The following is a 16,983-nucleotide window of genomic DNA, read 5'->3' on the forward strand; positions in this document are numbered from 1 at the left end:
GACACTCACTCAGATAGTTCAGAGGTGGCCAGTCCTAACTTGGGAAATCTTATCACACAACTCGCCCATCAGATAGGACAGTCTATATCAGCTCAAATTAGGAAGAAAGGTGAGGGGAAGGAGGATAGTGGTGCACATGCTCAGAGCTCCAGTGCAGGCCAGACATTCACTGACACACCCTCCCTTAATTTATCTGGTATGAAGTTGGTCATGCAGTCTAAAGTTCAAAACAGCTGATAGGTGGACAGCAACTGAGATACAAGAACGTCTAGACGAGAATCAGTCTGAAATAAAAGCCCAAATGTTGACCAAGTCACAGCGCCCTGCTGCTGTGAGACAGGTAGTCACACATGTCCAGACGCCTACACTTGAAGATGAAGTGACATCTTGTCCAGTGTCTCCTAACCAGAGTGAGGTAATTGTCACACCCTCTAATCAAACTGAAGGAAACTGCATGCAACCATGATAAGCTTACTTGATCGTGTGCTAACGCAGAACACTCAGACAACAGTAAGACCGCAAACAAGTGTACTCTTACAGAAAATATTGCAAGGTGTGTAACGATTCAAACCACTCTACACTTGCACACTGTAGAAGGGAGGGTCTGTGTTTGTCATGCTTTGAGTCAGTTCACTGGAAGAAAAACTGTCCAAAGGCTGGGCCTAGATACAGTGAGGAGCACACACGAGCAACCAATGGAGCAGAGACGTTAAACTAGCGGACCCGCATTTGGAGGGGGGATATGCAGATCAAGAGAAACAAGCCCTCGAGTGTGATGAAGACTTAGAACAACGATATGTGAACGCATGTAGTACAGCACCAGAAGGGGTTCGGGGCATAGCGCAGAACATACAAAGAGTAACGCCATTTGATGAACTGTTTTATGCCCCAGTCACTGTAAATAACCAGTTCCAATTGAAAGGGATGCTTGACACTGGCTCCATGGCCTGTACTTTAAGTGAAGCAGCAGATCAAAGAATGCTTGCGGAAAATATTAGTCTAGAGAAGAAGCCACGATCAGAGCCAGTCATTCTCGTTGGTGTCGGGGGGGAAAACGGCACAACCAAAATGCATGTATGAAATTGACCTTAACGTGTACGGGATTAGTTTTTTAGTCCCTGTGCTCATAGTCCCAGGTCAGCACGATGATCTCATTCTCGGTACAAACTTGATAAAACACCTTATGCATCAAATGAAGGGTACTGACGAGTACTGGAGACTCATATCAGAATGTACTTCGCAGCCATCACCTGCAGGTGAGTACTTCTTGAACATGATGACTAACCTGACATGTTGGCAGAGTGAAGAAATGCCCAGAAAAATAGGGACAGTCAAACTCAACCAGGCTGTCACACTCCTCGCTAAACAAGAGCATCTGGTATGGGGGAGGCTTCCCAACAGCGTGCCAATGTCTCCAGGGAGCACTATTGTGGTCGAACCCACTTCATCCAAGACCATGCCACAAAATACCATGGTGGGTCGAGTCATCACACCCATGTGGGGCGACAGGTGGGGGCCCATGAAAGTCACGAACCTATCGGACAAACCTTTCACTCTAAAGAGAAACTGCAAGCTGGCTGATGTGTCTCCCTGTCTGGCTGTGGAGGACTTCACCGTTTTCCAAGGCTCCTGAAAGATGGAAGGGGGAACTCTAGGAAAGCAGCCCATCACAACCGACTCCGTGGATTTGAAGCAGAGACTGCTAGATGTAGGGTTGGGAGAGATTGACATCGAACAATCAGTCAAGCATCAAGAGAGAAATTAGTTCAGTTACTTATTAACTACAACGGTGTGTTCTCCAAGAGCGCTCTGGATTGTGGCGAAGCCAAGGGCTTTGAGCATCGCATTTGACTCACAGATGACATACCATTTCACCTACCATATCTGAGGGTTCCGCCTGCCCATTACCAGAAACTACGACAAGTGTTGACAGAAATGGAGGAACAGGAAATAATCAGGAAATTCGTTAGCGAAAATGCTTCCCCTCTAGTAATGGTGTGGAAGAAAGACGGTGGTGGTCTTCGTATATGTACAGATTTCAGATGGCTAAATGCAAGGACATTCAAAGATGCACGTCACTTCCACACCAATCTGACTGTCATGCAGCCCTAGGGAGAAACACCTACTTCAGTACCATGGACTTGACGTCAGGCTTTTACAACATACCTACAATTGAAGTCGGAAGTTTACATACACTTAGGTTGGAGTCATTAAAACTTGTTTTTCAACCACTCTTGATAACAAACTATAGCTTTGGTAAGTCGGTTAGGACATCTACTTTGTGCATGACACAAGAATCTTTCCAACAATTGCTTACAGACAAATTATTTAACTTATAATTCACTGTATCACAATTCCAGTGGGTCAGAAGTTTACATACACTAAGATGACTGTGCCTTTAAACAGTGTGGAAAATTTCAGAAAATTATGTCATAGCTTTAGAAGCTTTTGATAGGCTAACTGACATCATTTGAGTCAATTGGAGGTGTACCTGTGGATATATTTCAAGGCCTACCTTCAAACGCAGTGCCTCTTTGCTTAACATCACAGGAAAATCAAAAGAAATCAGCCAAGACCTCCACAAAGATTGTAGACCTCCACCAGTGTGGTTTATCATTGGGAGCAATTTCCAAACGCCTGAAGGTACCACGTTCATCTGTACAAACAATAGTACGCAAGTATAAACACAATGGGACCACGTAATCGTCATACCGCTCGGGAAGGAGAAGTGTTCTGTCTCCTAGAGATGAACGTACTTTGGTGCGAAAAGTGCAAATCAATCCCAGAACAACAGCAAAGGACCTTGTGAAGATGCTGGAGGAAACAGATACAAAAGTATCTATATCCACAGTAAAACAAGTCCTATATCGACATAACCTGAAAGGCCGCTCAGCAAGGAAGAAGCCACTGCTCCAAATCCGCCATTAAAAAAGCCAGACTACGGTTTTTAACTACACATGGGGACAAAGATTGTACTTTTTGGAGAAATGTCCTCTGGTCTGTTGAAACAAAAATAGAACTGTTTGGCCATTATGACCATCGTTATGTTTGGAGGAAAAAGGGCCGAAGAACACCATCCCAACCGTGAAGCACGGGGGTGGCAGCGTCATGCTGTGGGGGTGCTTTGCTGCAGGAGGTACTGGTGCACTTCGCAAAATAAATGTCATTAAGAGGAAGCAATGATTTTTTGGTTTTTACCCCTTTTTCTCCCCAATTTCATGGTATCCAATTGTTTAGTAGCTACTATCTTGTCTCATCGCTACAACTCCCGTACGGGCTCAGGAGAGACGAAGGTTGAAAGTCATGCCTTCTCTGATACACAACCCAACCAAGCCGCACTGCTTCTTAACAGCGCATCCAACCCGGAAGCCAGCCGCACCAATGTGTCGGAGGAAACACCGTGCACCTGGCAACCTTGGTTAGTGTGCACTGCGCCCGGCCCGCCACAGGAGTCGCTGGTGCGCGATGAGACAAGGATATCCCTACCGGCCAAACCCTCCCTAACCCGGACGACGCTAGGCCAATTGTGCGTCGCCCCACAGACCTCCTGGTCGTGGCCGGTTACGACAGAGCCTGGGCGTGAACCCAGAGTCTCTGGTGGGACAGCTGGCGCTGCAGTAAGGAGCCCTTAACCACTGCGCCACCTGGGAGGCCATGAGGGTGCAAAATTATGTGGATATATTGAAGCAACATCTCAAGACATTAGTCAGGAAGTTAAAGCTTGGTCACAAATGGGTCTTCCAAATGGACAATAACCCCAAGCATACTTCCAAAGTTGTGGCAAAATGGCTTAAGGACAACAAAGTCAAGGTATTGGAGTGGCCATCACAAACCCTAACCTCAATCCTATAGAAAATGTGTGGGCAGAACTGAAAAAGTGTGTGCGATCAAAGAGGCATGCAAACCTGACTCAGCTACACCAGCTCTGTCAGGAGGAATGGGCCAAATTCACCCAACTTATTGTGGGAAGCTTGTGGAAGGCTACCCGAAACATTTGACCCAAGTTAAACAGTTTAAAGGCAATGCTACCAAATACTAATTGAGTGTATGTAAACTTTTGACCCACTGGGAATGTGATGAAAGAAATAAAAGCTGAAATAAATCATTCTCTCTACTATTATTCTGACATTTCACATTCTTAAAATAAAGTGGTGATCATAACTGACCTAAGACAGGGAGTGTTTACTTGGATTAAATGTCTGGAATTGTGAAAAACTAAGTTTAAATGTATTTGGCTAAGGTGTAAACGTCCGACTTCAACTGGAGTAGGGAAAAAATTAAACTTGCCGACAAGTGGGAAGCTAAGGTGTTCACGGTCATTGACAGAAACCTACATACACACATATGGCATCATGAGCTGGTGGATGATAAAGGAAACACCAAGGGGGTACTAACTCTGTTTTAAAAAGGGTTTTCTTTATTTGTTGTTCTGAGGATTATTTATGGATATGTAAAGCCAGTCGTGGCCAAATGTTTTGAGAATGACACAAATATTAATTTCACAAAGTCTGCTGCCTTAGTTTGTATGATGGCTATTTGCATATACTTCAGAATGTTATGAAGAGTGATCAGATGAATTTATTGCAAAGTCCCTCTTTGCCATGCAAATGAACTGAATTCCCCCCCAAAAATTCCACTGCGTTTCAGCCCTGCCACAAAAGGACCAGCTGACATCATGTCGGTGATTCTCTCGTTAATACAGGTGTGAGTGTTGATGAGGACAAGGCTGGAGATCACTCTGTCATGCTGATTGAGTTCAAATAACAGACTGGAAGCTTCAAAAGGATTGTGGTGCTTCGAATCATCGTTCTTCCTCTTTCAATCATGGTTACCTGCAAGGAAACACAATTGCCGTCATCATTGCTTTGCACAAAAATGGCTTCACAGGCAAGGATATTGCTGCCAGTAAGATTGCACCTAAATCAACCATTTATCGGATCACTAAGAACTTCAAGGAGAGTGGTTCAATTGTTGTGAAGAAGGCTTCAGGGCGCCCAAAAAAGTCCAGCAAGCGCCAGGACGTCTCCTAAAGTTGATTCAGCTGCGGGATCGGGGCACCACCAGTACAGAGCTTGCTCAGGAATGGTAGCAGTCGGGCGTGAGTGTATCTGCACATACAGTGAGGCGAAAACTTTTGGAGGATGGCCTGGTGTCAAGAAGGGCAGCAAAGAAGCCACTTCTCTCCATGAGAAACATCAGGGACAGACTAATATTCTGCAAAAGGTACAGGGATTGGACTGCTGAGGACTGGGGTAAAGTCATTTTCTCTGATGAATCCCTTTTGTTTGGGGCATCCGGAAAAAAGTTGATCCGGAGAAGACAAGGTGAGCCCTACCATCAGCCCTGTGTCATGCCAACAGCAAAGCATCCTGAGACCATTCATGTGTGGGGTTGCTTCTCAGCCAAGGGAGTGGGCTTTCCAGCATGATGGAGCACCTTTCCATAAGGCAAAAGTAATAACTAAGGGGCTCGGGGAACAAAACATCGATATTTTGGCCAGGAAACTCCCCAGACCTTAATCCCATTGAGAACTTGTGGTCAATCCTCAAGAGGAGGGTGGACAAACAAAAACCCACAATTTCTGACAAACTCCAAGCACTGATTATGCAAGAATAGGCTGCCGTCAGTCAGGATGTGGCCCAGAAGATAATTGACAGCATGCCAGGGCGGATTGCAGAGGTCTTGGAAAAGAAGGGTCAACACTGCAAATATTGACTCTTTGCATCAACTTCATGTAATTGTCAATTAAAGCCTTTGACACTAAGTAACATCTGACAAAAATATCTAAAGACACTGAAGCAGCAAACTTTGTGAAAATGAATATTTGTGTCATTCTCAAAACTTTTGGCCACGACTGTAAGTGATGTGTAGAATGGTCAAGGGATAATGTGATGTGAGGTCGAGTGCATCATATTTGTCTAGGAGGTTCTCAGGCCTGATCAACCTTAGATTCCTCTGAATCTGCTTGCAGATAGCTTACTGTTTATAGGAATATACATAATGTGAATGGGGATAATGTTCGAGTGCAACTTTTCAAGGCTAGCTCAACTATCTTTAGCTTTGTGGCGGGAGAGGGTCTCTTTCAGGTGCAGACATCGTGAGTTTTTAAAATGATTTTCTCCTTGGTTTTCTGCACTGTCTTTTGTCAGGCAAATATACTTGTATGGAGTCCAGACTGCAGCAGTAACTTTTGCCTTGTATTTGTATCCATTCCATGCAGTCATTAAAAGAGAGACAACCGGCTGAATTGTGTCCAGAGCCTTATGTTCCACCTACACCTTACCAGAACACAACACAGAAAGGTACCGGTGCAGAACCGGTTACACAGACCTTTGGCATTCTAGTTGTCAATTTCTTGAGGTAATCTGAAGAGATTTCACCCACAATTTGGTTTGGCTTGATATGCACAATTTACATACCATATGGTCAATCTGCTCCCACAACAGCTCAATAGGGTTGAGATCTGGTGGCTGTGCTGGCCACTCCATTATAGAGAGCTTCTTCCCTAAATAGTTCTTGCATAGTTTGGAGCTGTGCTTTGGGTCATTGTCCTGGAATTTGGCTCCAATTTAACGCTGTCCACAGGGTATGGCATGGCAGTGCAAAATAGAGTGATAGCCTTCCTTCTTCAAGATCCATTTTACCCTGTACAAATATCTCACTTAACCACCACCAAAGCACCCCCAGACCATCACATTGCCTCCACCATGCTTGACAGATGGCGTCAAGCACCTCTCCAGCATCTTTTAATTTTTTCTGCATCTCATGAATGTTCTTCTTTGTGATCCGAACACCTCAAACTTAGATTTGTCTGTCCATAACAGTTTTTTTCCCCAATCTTACTCTGTTCAGTGTCTGTTATTTTGCCCATCCTAATCTTTTCTTTTTATTGGCAGTCTGAGATATGGCTTTTTCTTTGCAACTCTGCCTAGAAGGCCAGCATCCCAGAGTCACCTCTTCACTGTTGATGTTGAGACTGGTGTTTTACAGGTACTATTTAATGAAGCTGCCAGTTGACAACTTGTGAGGTGTCTGTTTCTCAAACTAGACACTCTAATGTACTTGTCCTCTTGCTCAGTTGTGCACCGGGGCCACCCACTCCTCTTTCTATTCTGGTTCTGTGAAGTGAGAAGTACACAGCGTTGTACCAGATCTTCACTTTCTTGGCAATTTCTCGCATGGAATAGCCTTCATTTCTCAGAACAAGAATAGACTGATGAGTTTCAGAAGAAAGGTCTTTGTTTCTGGCCATTTTGAGCCTGTAATTGAACCCACAAATGCTGATGCTCCAGATATTCAATTAGTCTAAAGGCCAGGTTTATTGATTCTATAAACAGAACAACAGTTTTCAGCTGTGCTAATATAATTGCAAAAGGGTTTTCTAATGATCAATTAGCCTTTTAAAATGATTAACTTGGATTAGCTAACACAACGTGCCATTGGAACACAGGAGTGATGGTTGCTGATAATGGGCCTCTGTATGTCTATGTAGATATTCCATAAAAAATCAGCCGTTTCCAGCTACAATAGTCATTTACAACATTAATCTGTTTTGTGTAGAGGGCAGTATTTTGATGTTTGGATGAAAAACGTACCCAAATGAAACTGCCTATTTCTCAGGCCCAAAATCTAGAATATGCATATATTATAGGATAGAAAACACTCTAAAGTTTCCAAAACTGTCAAAATATTGTCTGTGAGTATAACAGAACTGATATTGCAGGCGAAAACCTGAGGAAATTCCAACCCGGAAGTGCTGTTTTTACTGAAACCTCTCTGTTCCATTGCATGCCTTCCCTCCATTTAAAGGGATATCAACCAGATTCCTTTCCCTATGGCTTTCACATGGTGTGAATAGTCTTTAGACATAGTTTCAGGCTTCTATTCTGAAAGATGAGCGAGAACGATCACATCGCGTCAGTGGATGGCTGGGTGCCAGCAGAGTTTTGCAAGCGCAACAGCTTGGAGCAGACATTTTCTCTCTCAATCCTATTGAAAAAGCTACAGTCCGATTGAAATATTATTGATTATTTATTGTAAAAACAACCTGAGGATTGATTATAAAAAAACGTTTGACATGTTTCTACGAACTTTACGGATACTATTTGGAATTTTTATCTGCCCTGCACCTGACCGCTCGAAGCCTATGGATTTCTGAACAAAACGCACCAACTAAATGGAGGTATTTTGGATATAAAAATAATCTTTGTGAAACAAAAGGAACATTTAGTGTGTAACAGGCAGTCTCGTGAGTGCAAACATCTGAAGATCATCAAAGGTAAGCAATTCATTTTATTGCTTTTCTGACTTTCGTGACCAATCTACTTTGCTGCTAGCTGTTTGTAATGTTTTGTCTGCTGAGAGAGATGCCTTTACATAAACGCTTGGTTTGCTTTCGCAGAAAAGCTTTTTTGAAATCTGACACACCAGGTGGATTAACAACAAGCTAAGCTGTGTTTTGCTATATTGCACTTGTGATTTCATAAAAATTAAATATTTTTAGTAATTTAATTTGAATTTGGTGCGCTGCAATCCAGTGGATGTTGATGAAAATGATCCCGCTAAAGGGATGGGTGCGCCAAGAAGTTAACAATGTCTACACAGTATTTCTGATCAATTTGAGGTTATTTTAATGGACAAAAAATGTTATTTTCCTTCAAAAACAAGGACATTTCTAAGTGACCCCAAACTTTTGAATGGTAGTGTACATACACCGTACAATTTCTCAATAAAAGTTCCATTGGTTAGTGATATTTAATAAAAGGTGATGGATGATTACAGATACCGGTATCTAAAGTCACAGAGCAGTGGAGGCTGCTGAGGGGAGAACGGCTCATAATAATGGCTGGAATAGTTTTCATGTGTTTGATGTATTTGATACCATTTCCAGTGATTCCTCTCCAGCCATTACCACGAGCCCGTCCTCCCAGATGAAGGTGCCACCAACCTCCTGTGTTACAGAGGCAGTAGTAATGAGGCCCCGTAGCCCCTTTAGGTCTCTGATGAAACAAGCACTAAATATGTGCGGGCTTTCGACTCTCATGTCCACAGCCTACACACCGTCAGAAGCCACTGTACAGTAATAACACATTTATAACACAGGAGGTCTATTCTCTGCTGTTCCTTACTGTGTTCCCTTTTACTTTATGAATTTGTTTGAGATTGAAAATGTGATCTCCATACTGTGGAACTGAACAAAGCAATTACAATTGTCAACAAGTATGTCAACCATGTCAAGTTCATTCCAAAATGGTCTACACAATTCAATTATCACATTTAATAATCTCTGCATTTTTCTGCAGGGGAATTACAAAATTTGAAGCCAAACATTATAATTGTCTGTGTCTCCAGAACATGCAATACGCGACCAGTTTCACAAGAATCTAAGAGCCATTTACATTAAACAAGAGCTCTTACAAGAAGTCAGCTCTCATTCAGAAAGAAAATAGGGTGAGTAAGGCAGTGAAACCAAGATGTGACTGAGGTCTGGAAAAGTAGTAGGCTTCCCCTCCCTGGCCTCTGCCCCACTCAATCTCAACCCCTCTACAGTGCAATTTACATCCACTTTCTTATCGAAACAGTATTCATGTTTCACATGTTGGTTTTTCATACAGCTAGTGGGCGAGCTGTATGTGGTGTGACTGATGTGTGTAGGAGGATGGGGAGACTGAATGGGGTAGAGGGGCGCATAGTCCCCACAGAGGTGTCAGTGTAGGTTCCCCTGAGAAACAACATGAAGAACTGCTGTCAGGAAACGCTGTGCTCACACTGCCCTCTACTGTTGTTTTATATATTACCACACAAGACAAAACTGTTCCCCACATTGAAAGACACCGAGGTCCACAAAATGATCCAGTGCAAGGTGTATGGGCACTAATGTACTAGTAAAATCAATGCATGCAAATGCAATGGAAAGGCCATTTTTACTTACAGTTCTACTTTAAGATGGGCCTGGAAAAAAAGATAATTTAGATTCTAATGAGTTCGCTAGAGATGACTCTTTAGACCCTCTAATGTCTAGACCAGAGATGGGACTAATTTAAAGCATAGTAATAAATCAATAAAATAAAAATGTTTGGCGGGAGGGCAAGTCAGTCATGGTCCCAACTTACTGTTGAAAGTTAGAATAATAGAATACACAAGGTGCAATTTCGAAATTTGGTTGTGCATCAGCAGTCACTTAATAGCTGCATCTTATTTTAGAGTGGTAAATGAGTCTAGCTGTCAGCTACACAGCTACACTCTGAATCAGAGAGGTGCGGGGGGCTGCCATAATCGACATGCACGTCTTCGGCGCCCGGGGAACAGTGGGTTATCGGCTAGCTCAATGGCAGAACGACAGATTTTGACCTTGTCAGCTCTGGTATTTGATCCAGCAACCTTTTGGTTACTGGCTCAACGATCTAGCCACTAGGCTACGTGCCACCTCAGGCCCATTGTTCATCAGTTATCATATTAAAAACGGCAAATATTTGCCTCTACCCTGTGGAAAAATGTGTAGAATTGCAGGAAATTAGCTGTAAAATGGACAATGAACACAATTGCCTTTTATCGATGGCAATTTGAATGCACAGAGATACCGTGACAAGATCCTGAGACCCATTGTCGTGCCATTCATCCGCCCCCATCACTTGTTCAGCATGATAATGCACAGTCCCATGTCACAAGGATCTGAACACAATTCCTGAAAGCTGAAAATGTCTTCTTCCATGGCCATCATACTCACTAGACATGTCACCCATTGAGCCTGTTTGGGATGCTCGTGATTTACATGTACGACAGTGTGTTCCAGTTCCCGACAATATCCAGCAACTTTGCACTGCCATGAAAGAGGAGGGACAACATTCCACAGGCCACAATCAACAGCCTGATCAACTCTATGCGAAGGAGATGTGTCGGGCTGCATGAGGCAAATGTGGTCACTTCAGATACTGACTGGATTTCTGATCAATGCCCCTCCCTTTTTTGTAAAGGTATCTGTAACGAACAGATGCATATCTGTATTCCCAGTCATGTGAAATCCATACATTAAGGTATAATGAATTGATTTAAATGAACTGATTTCCTTATATGAACTGCAACTCCGTAAAAAACTGTTTCATATTGCGTTTATATTTTTGTTCAGTGTAAATTATTGCCACCGTGGCCCGCCAGTGTAACTGCTAAACTGCTTACTGACTGTACACTGTACTGCATGATTGTAGCAAGTTTACTAACACGTTACTTCTATCAGACTATGTTGACTATGACATTACTTTAGCTAATATGGTGACAACGATGTAGGCCTTGTGTAGCGGTTATGATGTGAAGGTTTGGCTTGGAAATGTTTTTTTCGCCAGGTCACAGACAGCTGATGTGTTGTGCATTAAAATCCACAAGCAAAGGGAAAAGGTGAGAGGAGGAGAGCACGTAGATGTGAGAAGGAATATGACGAGCTGTTTGTATGTGGCTATGAAAGTGAACTGTTTGCGTGTGTTCAGGGGTGTAATTCAATCCGCTGATTCTGTTGAAAAACTTTTCTTAAATGGAAGCAAACGGGGAAAAACATACCTACATTTGTCCAATAGATACTCTCCTTTGCAACCGTTGGACTACTGATTACAGCCTAGATCAGCTAGATGCAGGCAAGAGTGTGCAAGGCATGACTGTTCTCTTGACCTGTGCGCACCTTAAATTGTAAACTTCCATTCATTGGCTAGGTTGCAGCAATCTCATGATGTAGCAGCCTCAACCTATCGATGTTACGTTGATCTGGGTGAATGGAATATGAATGACAGTCATCCAATATGCTGTAATAGAAATAAGGCCTTGCTCATTAAAAAGCACTGACCTCCACTGGTGTTGTAGGCAGACCCACGAGCCACTGCGGCCCCCGTCCCCATCAAAGTTGCCCATCCCTGGACCTTCAGATATGAGTCAGGTACAGATCCTAGTGAAACATTACTGTCTGCTACTATTCTCTCTCTCTCTCTCTCTTCTCCTCTCTCTCGCCCTCTGTATGTCTCTCTCTCTGCTTCTCTCTCTCTCTGTTTCTCTCTCTCTCTCAAACTATTTATCTCATACCTCTTTCTCTCCTTCTGTCCCTCCCAACCTCTCCCTCTCTCTATCCGACAGCTAAAAAGTTGCAGCTCTTATGGTGTCACAGTAAATGGTTGTTGTCGTCACTTACTGCTCATCTCCCACCTTCTTTATCCACTCCACATCACACTGCTCACACGGCGAAGTCATTTCCTGCCGAAGTAGAGCATAAAATTACATTAGCATGCAGGTGCTCGAAGTGGATTGGACAAAATGTGACAGCAAGAGCCAGGCGAGAACAAGAGTTAGACAGAAGTGCCTAAGACAATGCTTAAGAAAATAGAGGGAGAATATATCAGTTTGTTATACATACCAGTGTGTTAGATATGTGTGTGTGTGTGTGTGTGTGTGTGTGTGTGTGTGTGTGTGTGTGTGTGTGTGTGTGTGGTTCACTGACCCTCCCTATGTGGTTGTTCTGGATCTGTCTCAGCTCCTCCTGCAGTCTCTCACACTCGGCCTTCACTTCCTCTTCCCTCTGACACGCCCGCTCGGCCTCATGCCGCGCCCTCTCTAGCTCCACCTCCAGACGCTGCAGCTTCAGGTCTGACAAAGTGTCTAGACTACGAGAGCTCTGCAGGGTCAGCGCAGGACAGTCCAGCACTGGGGAGGGGGAAACACACACACACACACACACACACTCACAGCGTCAATCTAGAGGGACTTAATTATCCCAGTGTTTATAACATCCATCATTGTACTTTGATGTGAAGGGATAATAAGGGATAGAGAAGTGAACTTAAGGCCAGATAAGAACTCCACGTTTCTTAATTTTACACTTTGGCGGTTGAGCGTGTGTGGGCACAGCCTTGGAGCCAAGCTCATACCGACTCCGTTCTTAAACCAGTATGGATTGTTCAGCAGGAGACGTATTTATTTAATCTCACCCAGCCAGCCAGCCTCCTCACACAACACATAGGCACACGTTGACACTGGAATAAAACACATACAACGCACACCGATACAATACACACATTTGTTTTTGTTTTTCTGTTGTGTTTTTTAGGGGGTAGATCAGCTTTAATATTGCAGATACTGGGTTCTATCAACATAATTGTCTGCATCATTTCCTATCCCCATCTATTTTTTTTCTTCTTTTCAAAAAACAGAAACATTACATTTTTGTTCTGAAGCTTTGGTGGAGCAAATGTGACCCGTTGCACGTCACTACTTCACAGGAGTGGCATTTTAATGTTTTATTTTGATAAAAACATGTTTTTTTGGAACATGTGAACCTTCACGTGCTTTAATAACAAACTTGAATGCCATCTGTAAATATGAATACAATTGTTTAATAACAACCCTAGTTGGTTTAGCCACGGAAGAAATACAGGAACCTTCCTGCTAGCCATGATTGTGTGATAATGGATGGTCTGGAAATGCAGAGAGATGAGTTTGGATTGGTCTGCCATGTAGCATGCTTCTGTCTATAACATAAGCTGCAAAGTATGTGTGGATAATCCTGTCTAGAACGATATCATGAAGAACTATGCAAGTAACCTTTTAACTGTACCATTTACACCTTCTGTATCCTGTGCACGTGACAAATAAACTTAGATTATATTTGATATAGTGTGTGTTTACCAGAGACAGTAAAGTGAAGAACAACATGACCTGCACCAAAATCAGATGATGATATAGGCCAAGGACTAGATATTGCTACTTACTTTCACCACTTTTAGTCTTGAAATCTTTGTTTGTTTACTACACCGTGAATCCTTATAGATATGGGTGGGGCTAAGGCTTAAGAGAGTGTGGACGATGCTGAATGGGTGTAGACAAAGAAGAGCTCTCCAGTAGCTGTACCAAAACATTCAAGGGCCATTTTCTCAAAAGTGGGGTTACAAGTTTATCAACTTTCAAAGCAGAATGACTTTCTCATTGTTCCTCAACTGCAGTGATATATATGATATACAAATTTCTAGCTCGGAGTTTCTACTTTTATCCAATGTAAAAAACACCACTTCAAATTTAGCTACATAGGACTGAATCCAGGTGGTGGGTCACAAATGTTCCCCAATGCTAGAAAGGGGCCTGAGTGAAAACGTTTGGGAACTAGTTTGTGAACATACTATATACATTTTACGAACACGATACATTTTACACCATCTTGTTTTTCTTGCTACCCTCAACCCATCCCATCTATCTTATACTTGCCATTCTACTTTTCAACTGTGCTGTGATGTTTCACAAAAAAGCTTTCTATTCTCATAGTTTCTACAGATTGTAAATGAAATATAAACATTCTTACTAAGAGTATTATTATATCATTGATCAAATGACTATGGCTTTTCAAGTCACCCAGTAGTGCTATATGCAGAATTAGCTTTGGGTAAATGTTCATTCCTGAACCTGCGACCAAAAACAAGGTAGATATGGGCATTACCAAAACAAGTGATGTAAGGATTCTGTCTCTTCGCAGCAAAACCTACAAACCTGGGATGGTTGTATCCCCCATATACATACCATTCTATTGATTGCAAGAGTTTTGTACACTATCGTTCAAAAGTTTGGGGTCACTTAGAAATGTAATTGTTTTCCATGAAAACATACATGAAATGAGTTGCAAAAGGAATAGGAAGACGTTGACAAGGTTATAAATAATTATTTTTACTTGAAATAATAATTGTGTCCTTCAAAATTGCTTTCATCAAAGAATCCTCCATTTGCAGCAATTTCAGCCTTGCAGACCTTTGGCATTCTAGTTGTCAATTTCTTGAGGTAATCTGAAGAGATTTCACCCCATGCTTCCTGAAGCACATCCCACAAATTGGATTGGCTTGATGGGCACATCTTACATACCATACGGTCAAGTTGCTCCCACAACAGCTCAATAGGGTTGAGATCCGGTGACTGTGCTGGCCACTTCATTATAGACAGAATACCAGCTCGCTGCTTCTTCCTTAAATAGTTATTGCATAGTTTGGAGCTGTACTTGGGGTCATTATCCTGTTTTAGGAGGAAATTGGCTCCATTGGCTCCAAACGCTGCCCACAGGGTATTTATTGCATGGCGTCACAAAATGGAGTGATAGCCTTCCTTCTTAAGATCCCTTTTACACTGTACAAATATCCCACTTTACCACCACCAAAGCACCACCAGACCATCACATTGCCTCCATCATGCTTGACAGAAGGCATCAAGCACTCCTCCAGCATCTTTTCATTTTTTCTGCGTCTCACGAATGTTCTTCTTTGTGATCCGAACACCTCAAATTTAGATGAATCTGTCCATAACACTTTTTCCCAATCTTCCACTGGCCAGTGTCTGTGTTCTTTTGCCCATCATAATCTTTCCTTTTTATTGGCCAGTCTGAGATATGGCTTGTTCTTTGCAACTCTGCGTAGAAGGCCAGCATCCTGGAGTCACCTCTTCACTGTTGATGTTGAGACTGGTGTTTTGCGGGTACTATTTAATGAAGCTGCCAGTTGACGACTTGTCTAGACACTCTAATGTACCTGTCCTCTTGCTCAGTTGTGCACCGGGGCCTCCCACTCCTCTTTCTAATCCTTGTTAGAGCCAGTTTGTGCTGTTCTGTGAAGGGAGTAGCACACAGCGTTGTACCTTCATTTCACAGTACAAGAATAGACTGACGAGTTTCAGAAAAATTTCACTTGTTTCTGGCCATTTTGAGCCTGTAATCAAACCCACAAATGCTGACACTCCAGATACTCAACTAGTCTAAAGAAGGCCAGTTTTATTGCTTCTTTAATCAGAACAACAGTTTTCAGCTGTGCTAACATAATTGCAAAATGTTTTTCTAATGATCAATTAGCCTTTTAAAACGATTAACTTGGATTAGCTAACACAAAGTGCCATTGGAACAGAGGAGTGATGGTTGCTGATAATGAGCCTCTGTAGATATTCCATTAAAAATCAGCAGTTTCCAGCTACAATAGTCATTTACAACATTAACAATGTCTACACTGTATTTCTGATCAATTTGATGTTATTTAATGGACAAAAAATGTTATTTTCCTTCAAAAAGAAAGACATTTCTAAGTGACCCCAAACTTTTGAACAGTAGTGTATAATAATTTAAATAGAAAAACACAAAGTTTTGAATCCAGCGTTGTTTTGTATATCAGTTTATAAACCATAAGCCATGGAATTGGCACATCGAAAATCTCACTATTTTGCAACCTTTATTGCGCAGCTGTAATTTTTGGGGTCCTTAAATGGAACTGGTTAAAGATTTTTATTTGTATATATACCGCTGCTCTTTAATTAATTGCGACTTTTATTTATTTTTCTTATCCATTTTTCCTTTAAACTGCATTGTTGTTCAGGGATTCGTAAGCGTTTCACTGTATTCAGCGCATGTGACTAATACAATTTCATTTGATTTGATTTGTAAGGTGCCAGTCAAATGTTTTGGACACACATACTCATTCCAGGGTTTTCTACATTGTAGAATAATAGTGAAGACATCCAAATGATGAAATAACACATTTGGAATCATGTAGTAACCAAAAAAGTGTTAAACAAATCCAAAAATATTTTATATTTGAGATTCTTCAAAGTAGCCACCCTTTGCCTTGATGACAGCTTTGCACACTCTTGGCATTCTCTCAACCAGTTTCATGAGGTATATTTGTTTAACACTTTTTTGGTTCCTACATGATATGTGTCATTTCATAGTTTGTAACATGCTACGCAGCATGCTTTAGCACAGGGGTGTCAAAGTCAAATGGACGGAGGGCCAAATAAAAAAATCAGCTACAAGACGAGGGCCGGACTGTTCGAATGTTCATTGAAAAAATTTTAAATGACGCATATAGTCTAGTGAACCTAATTGAACCTACTGAAAACCTAACAAATATATTACAATATGATCAGATAAATAAAGCAATATTTTCTTATGGCTCTGTCAGTAATCTTTAATTTTCAACAGACACAAAAGACAAA

The 16,983-nt window shown here is 42.1% G+C and overlaps 1 protein-coding gene across 1 annotated transcript in view; it reads right to left on the reverse strand.

Annotated features, from left to right (window-relative positions):
- LOC139377450 (TANK-binding kinase 1-binding protein 1-like) overlaps positions 1-16,983 on the reverse strand; it is a 59,087-nt gene that overhangs the window by 19,793 nt on the left and 22,311 nt on the right. Inside the window, exons 5-6 of the mRNA XM_071120481.1 lie at positions 12,476-12,678; positions 12,170-12,231 (exon numbers count right to left, since the gene is read on the reverse strand). Of these exons, the coding sequence (XP_070976582.1) occupies positions 12,170-12,231; positions 12,476-12,678 (265 nt within the window). The remainder of the gene's footprint in view (positions 1-12,169; positions 12,232-12,475; positions 12,679-16,983) is intronic.

Source organism: Oncorhynchus clarkii, chromosome 20 (assembly GCF_045791955.1).
Source record: "Oncorhynchus clarkii lewisi isolate Uvic-CL-2024 chromosome 20, UVic_Ocla_1.0, whole genome shotgun sequence".
In the NCBI taxonomy this organism is placed as follows: Eukaryota; Metazoa; Chordata; class Actinopteri; order Salmoniformes; family Salmonidae; genus Oncorhynchus; species Oncorhynchus clarkii.